This window comes from Ictidomys tridecemlineatus, chromosome 13 (assembly GCF_052094955.1).
Source record: "Ictidomys tridecemlineatus isolate mIctTri1 chromosome 13, mIctTri1.hap1, whole genome shotgun sequence".
NCBI classification, from domain to species: domain Eukaryota; kingdom Metazoa; phylum Chordata; class Mammalia; order Rodentia; family Sciuridae; genus Ictidomys; species Ictidomys tridecemlineatus.
In genome coordinates, this window is record NC_135489.1 from 12,156,188 (window position 1) to 12,171,574 (window position 15,387).

Genomic DNA, 15,387 nt, shown 5'->3' on the forward strand with positions numbered 1-15,387 from the left:
TGCCTCCCAACCCAGTCCTGATACTCACTGCCGAGCCCCTGCACTCATATCTGTGGCTTGTGCAAATAAGAGCCAAAGAGCTGTTTTCATGAGTCCCTGTGAGACACTGTGTGACTCTGCTGGGGGACAGACACCATCTCAGCTGTTAGTGAGACTCTGAGAGGCTCCAGTGTTGACTCTGTAGGCGTCACCCATGGCTTTGTGTGTAGTGGGCCTGTGCCCTGGGGTCCCCTGGTTAGCCTGGCTGTGGTGGTGGGCAGAGTGGTGGTCATGGCAGGATGGAAGAGCACACTGAGGGCTGGATCATGAGTCCCAGAGATGCTCACAAACAGTGGACAAGGACATCAGGAGAGGGCAGAGACAGCAAAAGTTACCCCAATCATGTAAATCAAGTGTTCCCAGCCCAATTTCACACACTGAGGCTTCAGTGATCCACCCTCTGCCCTCTGCACGGCACTGCATGGCCACAAAGATGTTTGCAAACAACCAAGTGCACACACACTTTATTTCAGCATTCAAGCCACTGCACCAATTTGGCCAGGTGGAATTTTAACTCAGGCAGAGCAGGCAGAGGGAAAGGAGGGCAGGTACAGAAATTGCACCTTTTTACGGAGAAGAAAACCTGCCACAGAACAAGATGCTCTTGGTTTCGTGGTGCTTGATAAAGAAAAGGAAGGGGTGGTCTGCACAGAATTTTGGTTCTATTCTCACACTCCGGGCATTTCTGACCACCGCGGTGGCTGCAGCTGCCTCGGTCCCTTCCTCGTTGACCTCCACAAAGCACTTGTGGGCAACCTTGGACACAGGCATGTTCTTCTTATTTGACATTCCAGAGAAGTCGGCCTTGGTTTCCTCAAATGCGTCAGTCATTCCTAAAGCGCGAAGGAAAGACTCCAAGTCATAGCTCTCCTCCAGCTTTAATCTGGGAAGGAAAACTTGAACTTTACTTTTTCTCATGTTTTCTGGATCTGTCCAGGCTCTGAACTTCTCATATGTAAGCGCTTCTTCCACCTGGAACAGCAAAGGGTCAGATCTTAAACTCTAGAGGAACACAGCCTGTGGCCACCACCCACATATTACCCCTCTCCCCATGACATGGAGCTAAATGGTGAGTTCTTGTCCAACACTGTCTTCAGATGTTTTTCTGGCTATAAAAACACTAAGTGTTCCCTCAAAATCCCATCTTTTCCCTGTCTTTTGGATATAAGAGTTGAAGAGCTAGAAGACACCTTAGAGAAACAGGAAGCATTAATAGAAACAATCTCACTAAATTCATTTTAAATATTAAGGTTTTTTTTACATTTTAGAAAAAACATGACCAATTAATTTCATATTCATATTCATATAATCAGTCAGCTTCAAATCCTACAAGCTCATCACTGATTCTGTTGATCCATGAAGAAGGAGGGAAGGAAGGAGGAAGGACACTAGCTTCCATTTGCTCCTCCCATTCCTTTACCAAATAGTGCTCAGCTGAGTGTCCCTTTCCAGGGACAGTGGTTCTGACTCTGGCTCTATTCCTAAGCTCTCCTAAATTTCTCCCTGGGGTGGCCATGACAGATCCATTCTAATGCCTATACCTTTCTGACTCCATAGAGAAGCTGAGGAAATCCAGTGGCCCGCCCTCACGTTCCTGTTCACTGGTATGCTGAACTGGATCTTATCAGCCAGGATGGAAATATTGACTCCATGGGACTCAGCAAACTAAAAACAAGGGCCACTCCCAGCTCTCAGGGAGATACTTTACCAACGTGTGTAAATGGACCCTGCACCTCTTACCTTCCCAGTTTACTTCTCTTTTCCTGGACTGTTTCTGTTCTATCATGAGAAAATTCTTCTCTCCTTCTATCTAAGGTAAATCCCTCACCTGCACTTTAGACCCTTCCTATTCAGCGTGTGGTCTGTTAATCAGTAGCATCTGCTCCACCTGGAACCTTGCAAGAACAGCAGTCTCAAAGCACAGTCCACTGGTCAACATCTGCATTTGAACAAGATCCCCAGAAGGTTCATATGCCCATTAATATTTGAGAAACACTGCTCAGTCCGATCCCTACCCTTCTTCCAGGACTTTCGTCCAAGAGTTACTGGGTTCTGAGGGTTCCAATCCTGCCCTTTAGAATAAAGAATGCTATTGTAGCTTCACCAATACTCATCCACTCCTAGACATTTACTCAAAAGAAATGAGTATACATATTCACCAAAAGACATGCATCTGTGTTCCCCAGCAGCACTTGTAATAACCCATAACTGGAACCTCAAATGCCATGTGGCAGATGGACTTGAAGAAATGGACTCATCTAGAATCCACAGACACAGACTGGCTGCCCAGAGCTCACCGTGGCAAGGTCAATGCTGTCATTGGGAAGCAGAATGATCATGCTCAGCTCCTCCTCTGCATAGGGCAGCTCCAGGACCTGGGTGTGCACCTCCTCCACGTACCCAAAATTAAATCTGGCTTGTTTAAACATCATCTGCACTGTTTTCTGCTCCTAGCAAAAACATGAAATTAAAAGTTAGATCCTTAAAAATAAGCACAATTCATCAAAATAATATATATTTAACTCACAGAACTCTAGAGAAGTATAAGACAATTATTATTCCCATGCATTTATGCTGTTAGAATTCAAATCTCCATTAGTGTATCTCAGTGTTGAGCAGAACAGGCTATTGTTCCCCCAAAAAAGTATTATTAACCAGGTAAGAGAGAACAGTTTGATGAATGCAGAAGGACATAAAAGAGTACATTATTTTTGGAAGAAATTGTGTTTGCTCTTTTGAGAAGTTCCATAGAGAAGCACTCCCATGGACCTTATAATTAAAAATTATTTCTCCAAGTTAAGAGGAGCATGAACTAATATTCAGCTATGGGGCTGAAGGATCTGGCTAGAAAAGATGAATAGGCCAAAGGGAATTATATTTTTACTCTAAAAGTTGCCCAGTTACATAATTTACTTTATGGCTTTGGTTTTCTTGGGGAGGGGAACATGACAAGATGTATAAGGTCAGGCATTTTTAAAGCTTGCTTTAAATATATGCTTGCTTTCATATCTTTGGGCAATATGCTGTTGTCAGGAGGTCAATTTAATGAAGGTCAGATTTCTAGCTAACAAGTATCGACCTTAGCCATTACCATATTTAAAGGGAAAGGCAGAAAATTGTTTTTAAAGTTAACTTTAATATTAGCTGAGACTTTTTTCTTTTGTTCAGAACTGTAGGATCAAGAATTCCAAGGCAATATACAGCGATTACTGCCACTGACATTGCAGAAAGGTATCATAAGTAAATACAGACAGTGTCACTACGTATGTAAAAACATAGTGTCACTATGTATGTAAAAACAGAACTATCAATACATTTATTTTAGTGTTTTCTCCTAGTCCAATTAAAGATATATGGGAGGGGGTATTAAATTCATTCTGAAATAGATTAAGAACCAAGATGACATGACATAAGTTATTCAGTTTTCCATTCATCATATGCTTTAAAGAAGTAGCAGTACATGGGAAAATATGTCCCCACCTGGTTGGTTTTAAAGGGCATCCCCCTTGTGTACTTCCTGTCAAATTGCTCATTCCACTTTCCCTTGAAGTACATGGCATTCACAAGGACCAACTTAGTCAGTGGATCGACTGTCCCAGGACCCAGCAACTCTGAAATCTTGCCTGTGAAGAATACAAGAAAAGTTTCTAGTGATTTGGGGGATCATACACACTCTTCTTCAACCCCTGGGCATACGAAGCCCTGGGACTGGTGCGAAGCCAGGCCAGGTCTGTCTTTCACACCCAGTGCAGCAGTTATCCCTAAAGAACCATCTTGACGTGTGTATTTGTAACTTTGGTTTTTACCTCAGTTTCTAGATACAGAAATTCAGGATCAGAGCATGTGCCCTGTTTTGTGCCAAGTTCACACTGGTGGCCAGTGGGAAAATAACCCGAGTTTTCATTTTCACTGTGGGCTCTTGACTGACCCTAGCATGGTAATATCTCAGCATCATTATTGACATAATGCATCATTACTGCCTTCCTAGGCAGGATACATCTTTGTCCTGTGCATTGTAGAATGTTGAACCGGCAGGATTTTCAGCAATTGTGACAACTGAAAATGTCTTAACCATCTCGTCTCCAGGAGCCAGAACCACCCCTGGCTGAGAACCACTGCTCTGAGCCAACCTTCCAATGTCCCAAAGGATGGGGAATATACACCTGTGGGTGGGAGAGGTCAGGCCACCTCAGAGGAGTGAATGGGACAGAGGAACTGGGGGATGGAATAGAGGGACCCAAGTTGATTTGTCCCAATGACAGAGGAGATCCACCAGCCCCTCCAGCAAGTTGATGGAGAAAATCTATCAAGCAAATACCAAATAAAAGTTAATAATAATAATTTTGTAAACAATAGACATCATGGATAAAATGAATAACTTCAAAAATGAAAAGAAAGTAGCTATAGATTAGAAGTTATATTTGCCTAATAGGATTACTTCAAAATCTATAAGGTAAAAATTCATAGACTTACAGAGAAAAATTGAAAAGTACACAATCATAGTTGGAGATTTTAACCTGCCCCAAAGATGCCAAAATTAGAGTGACACAATCAAAAAGCTGTAAACTAAAAGTGGTACATTCATCCTAAAAACATTGATAAAAGTGATTGTTTATAAAATTGCTTAAGCTAAATGTCAAGTCTCAACAATTTCAAAGAATTAATAAAATAGAGCCTACCTACTCTGGATATGGGATTTTTCTTATTTTCCATAACAATTTTTAATTCCACACCTCTGTTCTTTTAAGAAATTCCTATTCATTATTGTCCATTTTTATTCAAGTTAAATGATGTGTCACTTAAGGAAGGGGACAAATTCATAGTTATTTGTTATTATAATAAGGTATAATTGGGTATAATTGTATGTGCTATATATTATTATTCAGTTTAATAAATGATATAAGTGTATATTTTAAGGGAAAAAAAAAACTAGTTCAGGTACCACAGGGAGGTCATGTGACACCGGGAACTGATGTCTCTGGGCTGCAATTTAACTGAATATCATCTGCATCAGCTCATGGCCAGGGTCTCCCTGGGAGAAGATAAGCAGGCCCCCAAAAGAAGCATTTATTGGGAATTTTCCAGCACAATATGGAGCATGGAGTCTGAAATCCCAACATCAAGTTTATTTCACTTTGTTAACCCTAATTTGTAATGTGGTAAGCCCAAGAGAAATGACAGAAATGCATCATTGGCCTGAAAACCCAGAAAGCACACAAAGAAGCCTCTAGTAACTGGGTCATGGCGGTAGCTTCCTGGCGGTTCCGTCCCGCCTCCTCTTGCATGGTACCTCCAGGTCCACCTACATTAAAGCCTCCTACCTTCAGTCTTCTTTGACACCCAGTCATTGATGTGCTTCCTGCATTCTTCAGTATCTTGAGCAAAGGACAGCTCCTCCAGCTCTGCCTGATAGAACTTCTGACAGGATTCCTTGAAGGTCTACAAACACACAACGCTGAGTTTGGCCTGATTCAACAAAGGTGCCCACAATTGTGAAAGAAATTTCTTTTCCCTCTTAACGTGTTTGTATCATCCATGCTTCCAGAGGTCATGCTGTATTTTAAGATGTGTTCATGACATCACCATAAATGTGTGGACCACCTACTCTGTGCCTAGCACTCTGCTGGGTGTTGGACACCAGGTGGAGACTTGGTGTCTGATGAGATGGCCCACTGCCTGATAAGAGAGAGTCCAAACACAGACACTTACAAGATGTGAAGACTGTCACCACCCTTGCACCAAACAGCCCAGGAACATCCGTCAAATACTCTGCATTGACTTTGATTTTCTGTTTACCCCAGTAGGCAGTCCAACTCTACATTTCCACATTGCCAGTACCAACCAGTGTTTGAAATATTTGTTGAATGACTGACAGGAACTAAGTTGTCAAGAAATCAGATCTATAATTGGACAAATAATGAAAAAGCATTTTAGATCTAGGACATTATGGTTGATTGGGAGAATAAGGAGCAAGGAAAGTCCTCTGGGAGAGGAGTGTGCTAGTTTTGGATTAGTATGTGTGCACATGAGCAAATGAGTGTGAATATGTGCATGCATGGGTGTGCACATAAATGTGTGTGCATGTGTACATATTTGTGTGTACATGTGACTATGTCTGTATGTTTGTGCATTTCAGAGAATTTAAACATAAGCTGAGGTCAAATCAGGAAAGACTTGTATCTAGTACATTAAATCCCAGATCACTCTCCCCACAAATATCTGTTTTTAGATGTAGCATCTAGCTCCCATCTTCTAAGCATTGCCAATATTTTAGGAGCCAAGCAATTGAAAAAGGCGAACGTTGGTTTCCTATGTCCCCAATATTCAAAGATCATACGGATGTTCAAAAAGGAATGTTGGTTCACCAGAACATTTCTGAGATCCAGAATCACCTCCAGTGATAGGTGAGTCCAGAGCAGACAACTTTTGCATGACACCATCAGATGGCAGCCAGGACCAAGGTATATCTGAATCTTGGATAAGAACCTTGGAACTCTGTGCCAATCAGATGGCCACGCTTGCCCTGATTGTTCATTAATCTCAAGGCAGCCTCACTTTGCATATTCTGTGGCATAATTTTTTGGAGCTCACTTATGGTGTTATGTCGGGCTCAGAGTAGACCAGGGAACTCTGGAATCAAATGCTGAAGTGTGAATAGATTTTCAGTTTAGAAAGAAAGTAGATTTATGAGACAATCAAAAGGGCCTGGCAAGACTTGGAAGGCCAGTCAGGAGGAGTGGATGGTAACGTGAAAGATACAATAAATCCAAACCTAAGCATCGCCAGTGGTGATTGAGAAGGGAGCCAATTTAAGAGAGTTTGAGAGGCCACCTCAGCAGAAATCAGCTCAATGAACATAGGTGGAGCTCACTGCAGAGGAGCTTTGTCCAGCACACAGGATGATGCTGTCTCTCAGAGATGGGGAAGGGGGAGAAAACATCTGGGTGCAGGAGGATGGAAGTACTGACTCTGGCTTCAGGGAAGGACATATCAGAACTAATTTAAAAAGACGTAACCCAGAAGCATTGTGGATTATGCATAGTGGCATAAAGTAAAATTCAGAATTATAACTGCAGACATGTAATTCTAAGCACATTTTTAAGGTGGTAGAGCTCTTCATTCTCTGCTTCTCTGTGGTTTCTTATTTTCAGCTTGCTTCCATCAATGTGTGAGTACTACTTACCGAAAGAAAATCACACGTTTTTTCTCCAAAGAGTCGGCTGGCAGTTCTGAGCACATACTGAGTGTCAGGTTTGTTGACCCGAGTGAGAAGTGACTGGAAACCTTGGTGAACGTCTCCATCTCTGTTCAAACAGAGAGCCTGGGAGTAGAAAGGCAGCATATTTAACATGGCAGTATACTGCCCCAAAGAGATATTTCCAAGCAAAATTCTGGACTGAACGTCATACATGTCTCTTTCTTAATTGCTTTAATTGTGCAGGGGCTTCAACTTGGCACTATTGACATTTGGAGCCTGAAAACTCTTGGTAGTAGCCACCCCTGTACTTTGTAGCATGTTTTGCAACATTTCTGGCCTCTGACCACTAGCGGGCGGTAGCATCTCTACACTAAGAAAACTAAAACTCTTCAGACCTCACCAAGTGTCCCTAGGGAGGCAAATCCCCACCTGGGTGAGAGCCACTGGTGTAGCAGATTTATCCATGCCAGGAAAGAAGCATGCATTAACCCAGGAACATAAAAAATAAGTAGCTAGGGTGAATCTAATATGACCCAGCGATTGCAAAAAAAAAAAAAAAAAGAATACAAATAAAAACAAAAAATGTGTCCTCTGTAATTTTACAGAAGTTCTCCAGATCAGATTGATTTACAAGTCAAGTCACAGGGATAAGCAAGGGTTCTCCTGTCACCTCAGTTCAGAGCCTCCCCCAGAGAGTTGAAACAACCACTGCTGGATCTCAGCTGGGGTCTCAACTGCAGGAGACTGTCATACACCCCTGATGTGAGTGGCAAAGGGACATCCATGTGACAATTTTCTGGGGTGTTTTCACCACATGGTGGGAAAATGTCCCTTAAGTACTAGCCACCACCTTGTTTATAGATTAGGGTGTCCATACCATTTAGGGTCAATCAGATTATGCCTTCCTTCTAAATAACCCCCAAAGATCTAAATCCATATTTATGTTACATTTTTCTTCTGCTCTGCATAAGCATACACTACAAATAATCCATTTAATAAGAAGCCCATTTACACAGCTGTACTTCTATTTAAAACATAATGCTATCAAAAGTTTTAAATATAACAAAGTTGAAATTTTTTCCTTTGTGAGACACAGTTATAATTAAACCTTATTTATCAAAGATGTTATTCCACTAGATTATTTGATTGCTTTATTTGAAGAAAATAACTTTATAGCTTGATTTCTCCCATATACATCAGTGGACATGACCCATCCTACTCCACTCAGCCTACTCCCCTGTCTGCCCCAGTAGGCATAGGCCCAGGACCCTCCTCCCACCTACTGGCTACCCTGGCTTCCACCAGCTGGAGTGACAGTAAGAAAGATCAGTTGTATGTGAGGGGGGGGAAAAAAAGGACCCTGTCTTCCCTGTCTTGTTATTTTGCTTTTTTCCAGCAGGCATGCATACCTGGGACATCTGGACTGAGGTGTTTCCTTTTGCCCCCAGGTAGACCATGCCCAGGGCAGAGGAGATACTCAAGGGGGAGAAGAATACGTTCCGTGATTTGTCCTCTTCTCCCAACATTTTGAGTAAGGTGATGGCAAAAGTGCCATTTGCTTCACTGATATCATCCATCTGGAAGGTCTGGACCAAATTCAGAACAGAGGCACATCAACCAAGCCCTCCTGGAGTCACACCCTCATCAGTGCCCCATCTGTGGACACTAGGCATGCCAGGTGAGCAACTGCATCCCCAGGACCTCTGCTCCCCCTCCTCAGTCCATGACTGCCTCCTCTTACCTGGCAGTAGGGCCTTTGCAAATGTGATTAAACTAAGGGTTCTGGATGTGGAGATTATCCTGGATCATCCAGGTGACTTTAGTGGAATCCGAGGGCTTTTATAAGAAGGAGTCAGGAGGATCAGCGTCGGAGAATGAGACCTGAGGGCAGAAGCAGAAGTCAGATGGATGCAGGTCCCCCGTGAGCAAGGAATTTGGCTGCCTCCAGAAGACAGAAAAGGAAGAGAACAGAACCCTGGGGCCTCCAGGAGGAAGGAGGGAGGGAGAAAAGAGGGAAGGAAGAAGGAAATCAGGAAGGAAGGAAGGCAACAAACAGCTCTGGGTACCATTCTGAATTTATGACCCTTAGAACGATAAGATAATAAATTCATGGTGCTGTGGCCACTAACTTTGTAGGAAGGTGTCACAGTGCCAATAGAAGACTAAGACATTGTGGGGGTCTTGGTTTTAGTTTTTTCCACAAAATGTCCAATAGTGAGTGGCCCATTCTCACTGATACCATTCTTGAAAACCGGGGCCAGGACACCCTCCGAAACCTGCTTAGTCCCTCGTCCCTCAGTGTGACCATGGCCAGCAGGGTCCGTGCCAGGCACTGTTCTCAGTGCTTCCTGTGGATCATCTCGCTGAGCCTACACTTTGATTCCAGGGCCTGCACCCTTCATCATTACACAAAGCCCCCACATTGCTGCTACTTCTCTTTCAGCTTGTTGTCTCCAGCGTAAGGTACGCAGAATCTTCTAAGAATCAAATAACTCCTAGCGAATAAAAACTGCATTCCTGTCATCATGTCTTGTGGAAATGGCTAGATATATTTCACCAAGTTTGGAGGGTATATTTGGGATAGTTGGACCTATAAAAAATGGGAAGATAAAAAATTTACTTTGAATCTGGGTGGTTTCAGAAAGATGCACCCCCTAGCAAAGCAGCATCCAGCCTGCTTCAGGCCACCTCCAGCCCTACACAGACAGCCTCAGTTACACTGGATGACGCTTCAGAAACAAGGAAACAGCAAGCAATATTCACACCATATAAAACTGTGCTCACCAGACACTGGCATCCAACAAATGAAAAGAGAGAGAGAATTGGGTAAAGTGGATATGACAGTCAGAAATAAATTTGGATTTCATCCTACCTTAGCATGAGAGCTTTGGACTCCAGCTGAGGCAGTCATGATTTTAGGGTGGTGACTGTGTGTGCATGCATGTGTGTGTGTGTGTGTGTGTGTGAGAGAGAGAGAGAGAGAGAGAGAGAGAGAGAGAGAGAGAGAGAGAGAGAGATTGATTGATTGATTATCTTGTCAAACAGGAAAAGGAAGCGAATTAAACTATTGCATCAACCTCGTTTACATTTTAATTGCTCCTAATTGTAAATTCTTACTTCTGGTTTCTTCCTCTTCCTTCATCTCAATTCCTCGCCTCCATCCCTTCCTAACATTCAGGTGCTGGTCAGTAGTGTAGCTATTCCCATCCATATCTACCCCATACAGCTACACACATACTGGCTCACCCCCACACAGGTGCATGATCCTGCTCATGCCAACAGGCAGGCAGGCGCAGAGACCAGCTAACAGAATCACTTCCCTCCTCTTTTTCTGGGGCTCAATCTCATCTGTACATTAAAGTTTTTGAAAAGGTTGAAAACTGAAACAAAACAGACCTTGTCCAATACATCTAAAAAGGAATTAATTTCAATGTAATGCAAAACAATAGTATTAGGTTCAAGTGCTACAATTAGATTGTCACAAAAACACAGCAAGGAAAAGTTTTTATTTCCAGCCAATAAAATACATTGATATTAAGCTAGTGTTCCTTTCATTGCTGAACAAATGAAAACAAGGACAATTATGTACTATCTACAGACTCACAGGAAAAATGACAGAAGATCTCAGAAGTAAGCCTTCTGCTTCCAAGTATGTGACATGGTTGTCCTCCTGAGACCCTTGAACACTTTGAATTCTGCTCTCCAAAACCCCTCCCCCTCCACACATCCCACAGTCCATGTATTCAAAGGGCACTTCCATAGAACCATCCCCACATTCTTAGGGAGAAGGAAATAAAACATAATTGTAATAATTACTGACCAGGAGGAGACATGCATACTGAAATGCATGCCTGTAAGTTGTCCAGGTGCTCTATAACTGAAAAACTTTCAAAGTGCTAAGGAATCCCCCCTTGCAGAGAAGCTGTTCTGAAAGTTTGGGCAGGTTTTTTTGTAGGCAGTGTAAAGGGGGAATGTCGCTCTCAGGATTGGCAGGTGTGAAGAATGCAGCAGGAAGAGCATGGTAGTGTCGGGGCCCAAGGAGTGGATCTGCTGGGGGGGAGGCAAAATGGGTCCCAAGTGCTAGCCTTAGAGTCTGGACTGGGGCTAGGGTCTGGAAAGCCACAGGTGGTTTTTAAATAAATATCTTAAGGAGTAGGTTGGGCTTTTAGAAAAATGACATGGCTCACTATTTGGTGAGGAAAAGGGCTGGGGAGAACGTGCAGGAAGACCACTACCACTGACTAGTGACTCCTGTGTGGAGGAAACACCTGTGCTGGAGAAGAGAGAGGGAAGTGCCGGACTGCCCACACAGGCTGAGCAGAAGGCCAGGATCATTCTGAGCGCAACCCTCCAAATTCATAGGAAACTTACAGGAGGAGACACCCTGGAATGGGGAAGGTCATACATTCCACTGGAGAGGCGGGGAGCATACCATACCAAGTGGACCTGTAACAAGGCCAGCCAGGGATGTTTGGACATATAGGTAGGCCACTCGGTGAGTAGAGGCCCTGGCACGAGAGGCTGGGAGTCATCAACATCCTGATTCCAGGAGAGTCAATGAGAATGGATGAAATGACTTGGAACATGTGGTTAGTGGAGACACCCGAGGACAAATTCACTTAATTAATGGAGGGGTTCCCCTATATTTAAAGGTAGTAAAAGGAAGAAAAAAAGAGACTGTGACCCAGCAATCAGGGATGTACTGGGAGAACTGGGAGGTGTGTCTGTGGGAGGTCCATAAGACACAGCATCATTACACACAGTTGGAAACCACCGGGAAGTTACAGGGGAGGAGAAAGCAGCCCTTGGTGAGGGGGTCAGCAGTGCCCTCCGCACAGGAGCACAGAGCTAAAGGCTGAAGAGGGGTACCTGGGGAGGGAGGAACTAATTTAAGTAACTAAAGGGCTTCTGTGGCTACAACCTAAGGGGGAGGTCGGTCAAGAAGGATTTGGTGGCCCGGCAGGTGGAGGGTGGGGGATACCAGGGACGTAACGCAGGGTACAGCGCTCCCCTAGTGTGCTGGTCCGCAGGAGGCACGAGTTCAGTCCTGGTACCGCAGGTGGAGGGGACGGTGCGATTTAAGTTGAAGGGAAGTGATCAAGGAGGAAAATGAAAGACGAAGGGAGGGAGGAAAGGAAGCAAGGAAGGAAAGGTACAGTCTACCAGCTGCTGCCGCAGGAGACCGGCGTTCGTGCTGGAGGTAGCTCAGACCCCGCACTTCCCTAGAACTTGCCCCAAGGCGCCACAAAATTCCCGGGAAGCTCCAAGTCGCAGCCTAGCGTTCCGACTGCACCCGCGGCTCCTCCCAGTCCTGCTCCCTAAGTCCCGCCCACCAGCCCCAAGCCCCAACCCCACTGGCTGCTTTCCCTGCCACTCCCCACCGCTGGCAAATCGCAGAGCAGCGGCGTCAGGAGAAGGTGGGGACACGACAGTGGGGAAACAAGCAGGTGACCCAGCGCGGGTCTGCGCTCCCGCCCACGTCCCAGGATCTCGGCCTCCAACCAGGCTCTGGTTAGAGGTTCCAGGATCTCGGCCTCCGTCCAGGCTCTGGTTAGAGCCCGGGCAGCGCGGACCTCGGGGTGCGACCCCGGGCGCGCTGGTGCCTGGCTGATCCCCGCTGCCCCACAGCCCCGCTGCCCGGTTCCCGCCCGCCGTCGTCTCCTAGTGCTCTCCTCTTTCTCCGCCCTGGTCTTCCTCCCTCCACCCCACTCCCACGCTCCTCGGGGCTCTAGGGCAGAAGGGCTGGGGAAACCCGAGGACCCCAGTGCCTCCCCAGCGGTACCTGCGAGATTCTTGCTGTCTCTGCAGCTGCTGTCTCTGCAGTCTACTGTTTCTGCTTTGTGGATGCTCCTCCGCCTCGATCGGGCAAGGCTTCCGGGCCCGTGACTCACAACAGATTGCACGTTGCTCAGGCCTGTGCTATCTCTGCCTCGGAAAGCCCCGGAAAGCCCCGTGCGGGATCTGGGAGGAGCCTGCCCCGCCGGGTTCCTGGGTTCCAGGCCTCGCCGGTGGCTTAGGGCGGTGTGGGGGCGCCTGGTTCTGGGAGGGTGGTCGTGGAAGGCTGCTTCCAGCAGCGGATAGGTTTGTTTTTCTGGGTTAGTACGTGCAGTATTTGTGCTTAGTGTGCCAATGGAAGAGCAATTTCAAAGTTGGAACTTAACTTAAAAAGGAGGAGGAGTTCAATTTGCTAGTCAGTGGATTCCAAACTGTTTAGGCCAGAAACCCATCAACACAATGTTTGACACATCCCTGGTGGTTCTTCATTTAAATGTGATAATGTGCTTACATTACATTAGTACAAGCACTATAAAACACATACACAAAAATTTAAAGTAATGAGAAAAAAACATTTTTTTATCACAAAAATTATTTTAAAATTTTATGAGAGCAATGTGATTAAATATGTATGTGCCTATTGTTAACCTAGTTTAATGCTTTGAAATACAGTAATTCGCAGATCTGGTATTAAGTTCAGCTTGTTTCTAAATTTGGATTGGTAACCATCATGGGAAAAAGCTTTGGGGGAAATGAGTTTATTTCAGTGGAATAAAGGCAGAGTTGGTTGTTCTTTCTAGATCCTGACACTTAATATTCCACTTATTCACTAACTAATTAAAGTTTTTTTGTTAAAGTCTAGGTGAAATCTATCCTCTTGAAAGCTAGTTGTTCTCACAAACCAATATTTTAAAATGTTGTCCTTTTAAGATTTTTAACAGGCCGAAGCCAACCAATTATCTTCTTTTGGGAAAGTCCAAAGGAAGTCTAGAAATTTACATTTTCAAATTTTTAAGTGTCCACATAAGAGTTTTAGCAATAAAATGATGTAAGCATGGGAAACAATATCAGAACAGTTGTTCTGAAAATGATATTGCAGACTCTTTAAAAAGCAGTGAATTTCTCATTTGTAGATAAAATGCCCTGTTGCTTGGAAGGCAATCAGTTATATGTTTTTCAAAACTATTTGCTAAATATTCTCCAAGGAACTTACTATCACAGAAAAGCTTAGCACATTGGGACAATACCTTTTAAAGAGAGAAAAAATATATATATATGTGTGTGTGTGTGTGTGTGTGTGTGTGTGTGTGTGTGTGTAATTAATTGCCTTTTCCAAGTACTCTCATTAGATAATAAGCATGCCTCCAAAAAAAATATTGTATGTAATATATGTAATGAGTATCTGCTAGGCTACTTATAACAAGGTCAAAAGTTCTACTTAATGTTCTAGGTTTTAAAAAGTAGCATGTATCTCTTGCATTATGAAGGGCTCTATTCATTATGAAACGCTTCTCTGTACCTGGATAGAGGTTCAAAAAGACAATGAACAGTTCAAAGTTTCCCAGATTCCAAAGTCTGTATGGCTCTGCTTCCACAGAAGAATTGGAATGCCTAACTAGGAATAAACACTCAGTTTTAGAATGACACAATTTTGAATTGCAATCCTTGCCACTGGGTTTATAATGGACTCCTACTGCCCTGGGTGTGGTGGCTGTGGTAATCCCCAGAGGTTTAGAGGCTGAAGCAAGAGATTTGCAAGTTCAAAACCAGCCTCGACAATTTAGCAAGGCCCAAAGCAACTTAGCAAGGCTCTATCTCTAAATAAAATATTTTAAAAGGGCTGAGGATGTGGCTCAGTGGTTAAGCACCCTGGGATCAATCCCAGGTACAAAAAACTTAGAATAAAACATCACAAACCCGACTTTTCAGAGGTGCCTTCCTCAGAAGCTCAGCCCTGACACATCTTTTGCAGAACAGGAATGGGACAAAGAGCACACAGGTATCAATTCTCCTGGTTGCACAGCAAGTAGTAGCAAAAGGAAGGCCTTAAGCCAAAACAGATGGCACTCTAAGCCTCTTTACTCTTCTATGGGGGTTTAGCCAGCTGTCCCTTACCTGGACCCTCAATCTCTCTGCCCCTCTGTTCTAAGGAACAAAATCCACCTCCTTGCAGTTGTGGCTCCATTAGTTACCTCACTCTGGTATCTTTCATCCACTCCTTTCTATCCTTTTCTCAAATGTGGTCAATATCTCCCATACTAAAAACAAAAACAAAAATCTTTACAGCCATTCTACTTTCATCATCTATTCACTGTCAAGTAGTCAGTTTTTCTCAAAAAAGAAAAGGTGTGCATTTACTGTTATTTTTTTCCCCA

General features: G+C 44.1%; 1 protein-coding gene across 4 annotated transcripts; it reads right to left on the minus strand.

The window, feature by feature from the left end:
• Positions 1-475: 475 nt before the first annotated feature.
• On the minus strand, positions 476-13,354 carry Serpinb8 (serpin family B member 8). Of its 4 annotated transcripts, none has more exons than XM_013357562.4 (8): positions 13,020-13,354; positions 8,979-9,118; positions 8,647-8,823; positions 7,223-7,360; positions 5,361-5,478; positions 3,520-3,662; positions 2,337-2,489; positions 476-1,011 (listed from the first exon to the last, which is right to left on the minus strand). In XM_013357562.4, the coding sequence occupies exons 3-8, from the start codon at positions 8,812-8,814 to the stop codon at positions 607-609; spliced, it is 1,125 nt and encodes a 374-aa protein (XP_013213016.1). In that variant the 5' UTR covers positions 8,815-8,823; positions 8,979-9,118; positions 13,020-13,354; the 3' UTR covers positions 476-606. The 4 variants fall into 4 exon arrangements, with proteins under 4 accessions (XP_013213016.1, XP_077886036.1, XP_005323057.1 ...); XM_078029910.1 differs by lacking the exon at positions 13,020-13,354 and adding an exon at positions 12,471-12,561; XM_005323000.5 differs by lacking the exon at positions 13,020-13,354 and adding an exon at positions 12,401-12,556.
• Between the last annotated feature and the right edge of the window lie 2,033 nt (positions 13,355-15,387).

Excerpts from the sequence above, each read along its gene's own strand:
- Serpinb8 (XM_013357562.4), bottom strand. The coding sequence starts at position 8,814 with ATGGATGATATCAGTGAAGCAAATGGCACTTTTGCCATCACCTTACTC. Across the intron at positions 2,490-3,519 it reads TGCCCTTTAAAACCAACCAG|GAGCAGAAAACAGTGCAGAT; the intron begins GTGGGGACATAT and ends TGTTTTTGCTAG. Across the intron at positions 1,012-2,336 it reads ACAGCATTGACCTTGCCACG|GTGGAAGAAGCGCTTACATA; the intron begins GTGAGCTCTGGG and ends TTGCTGTTCCAG.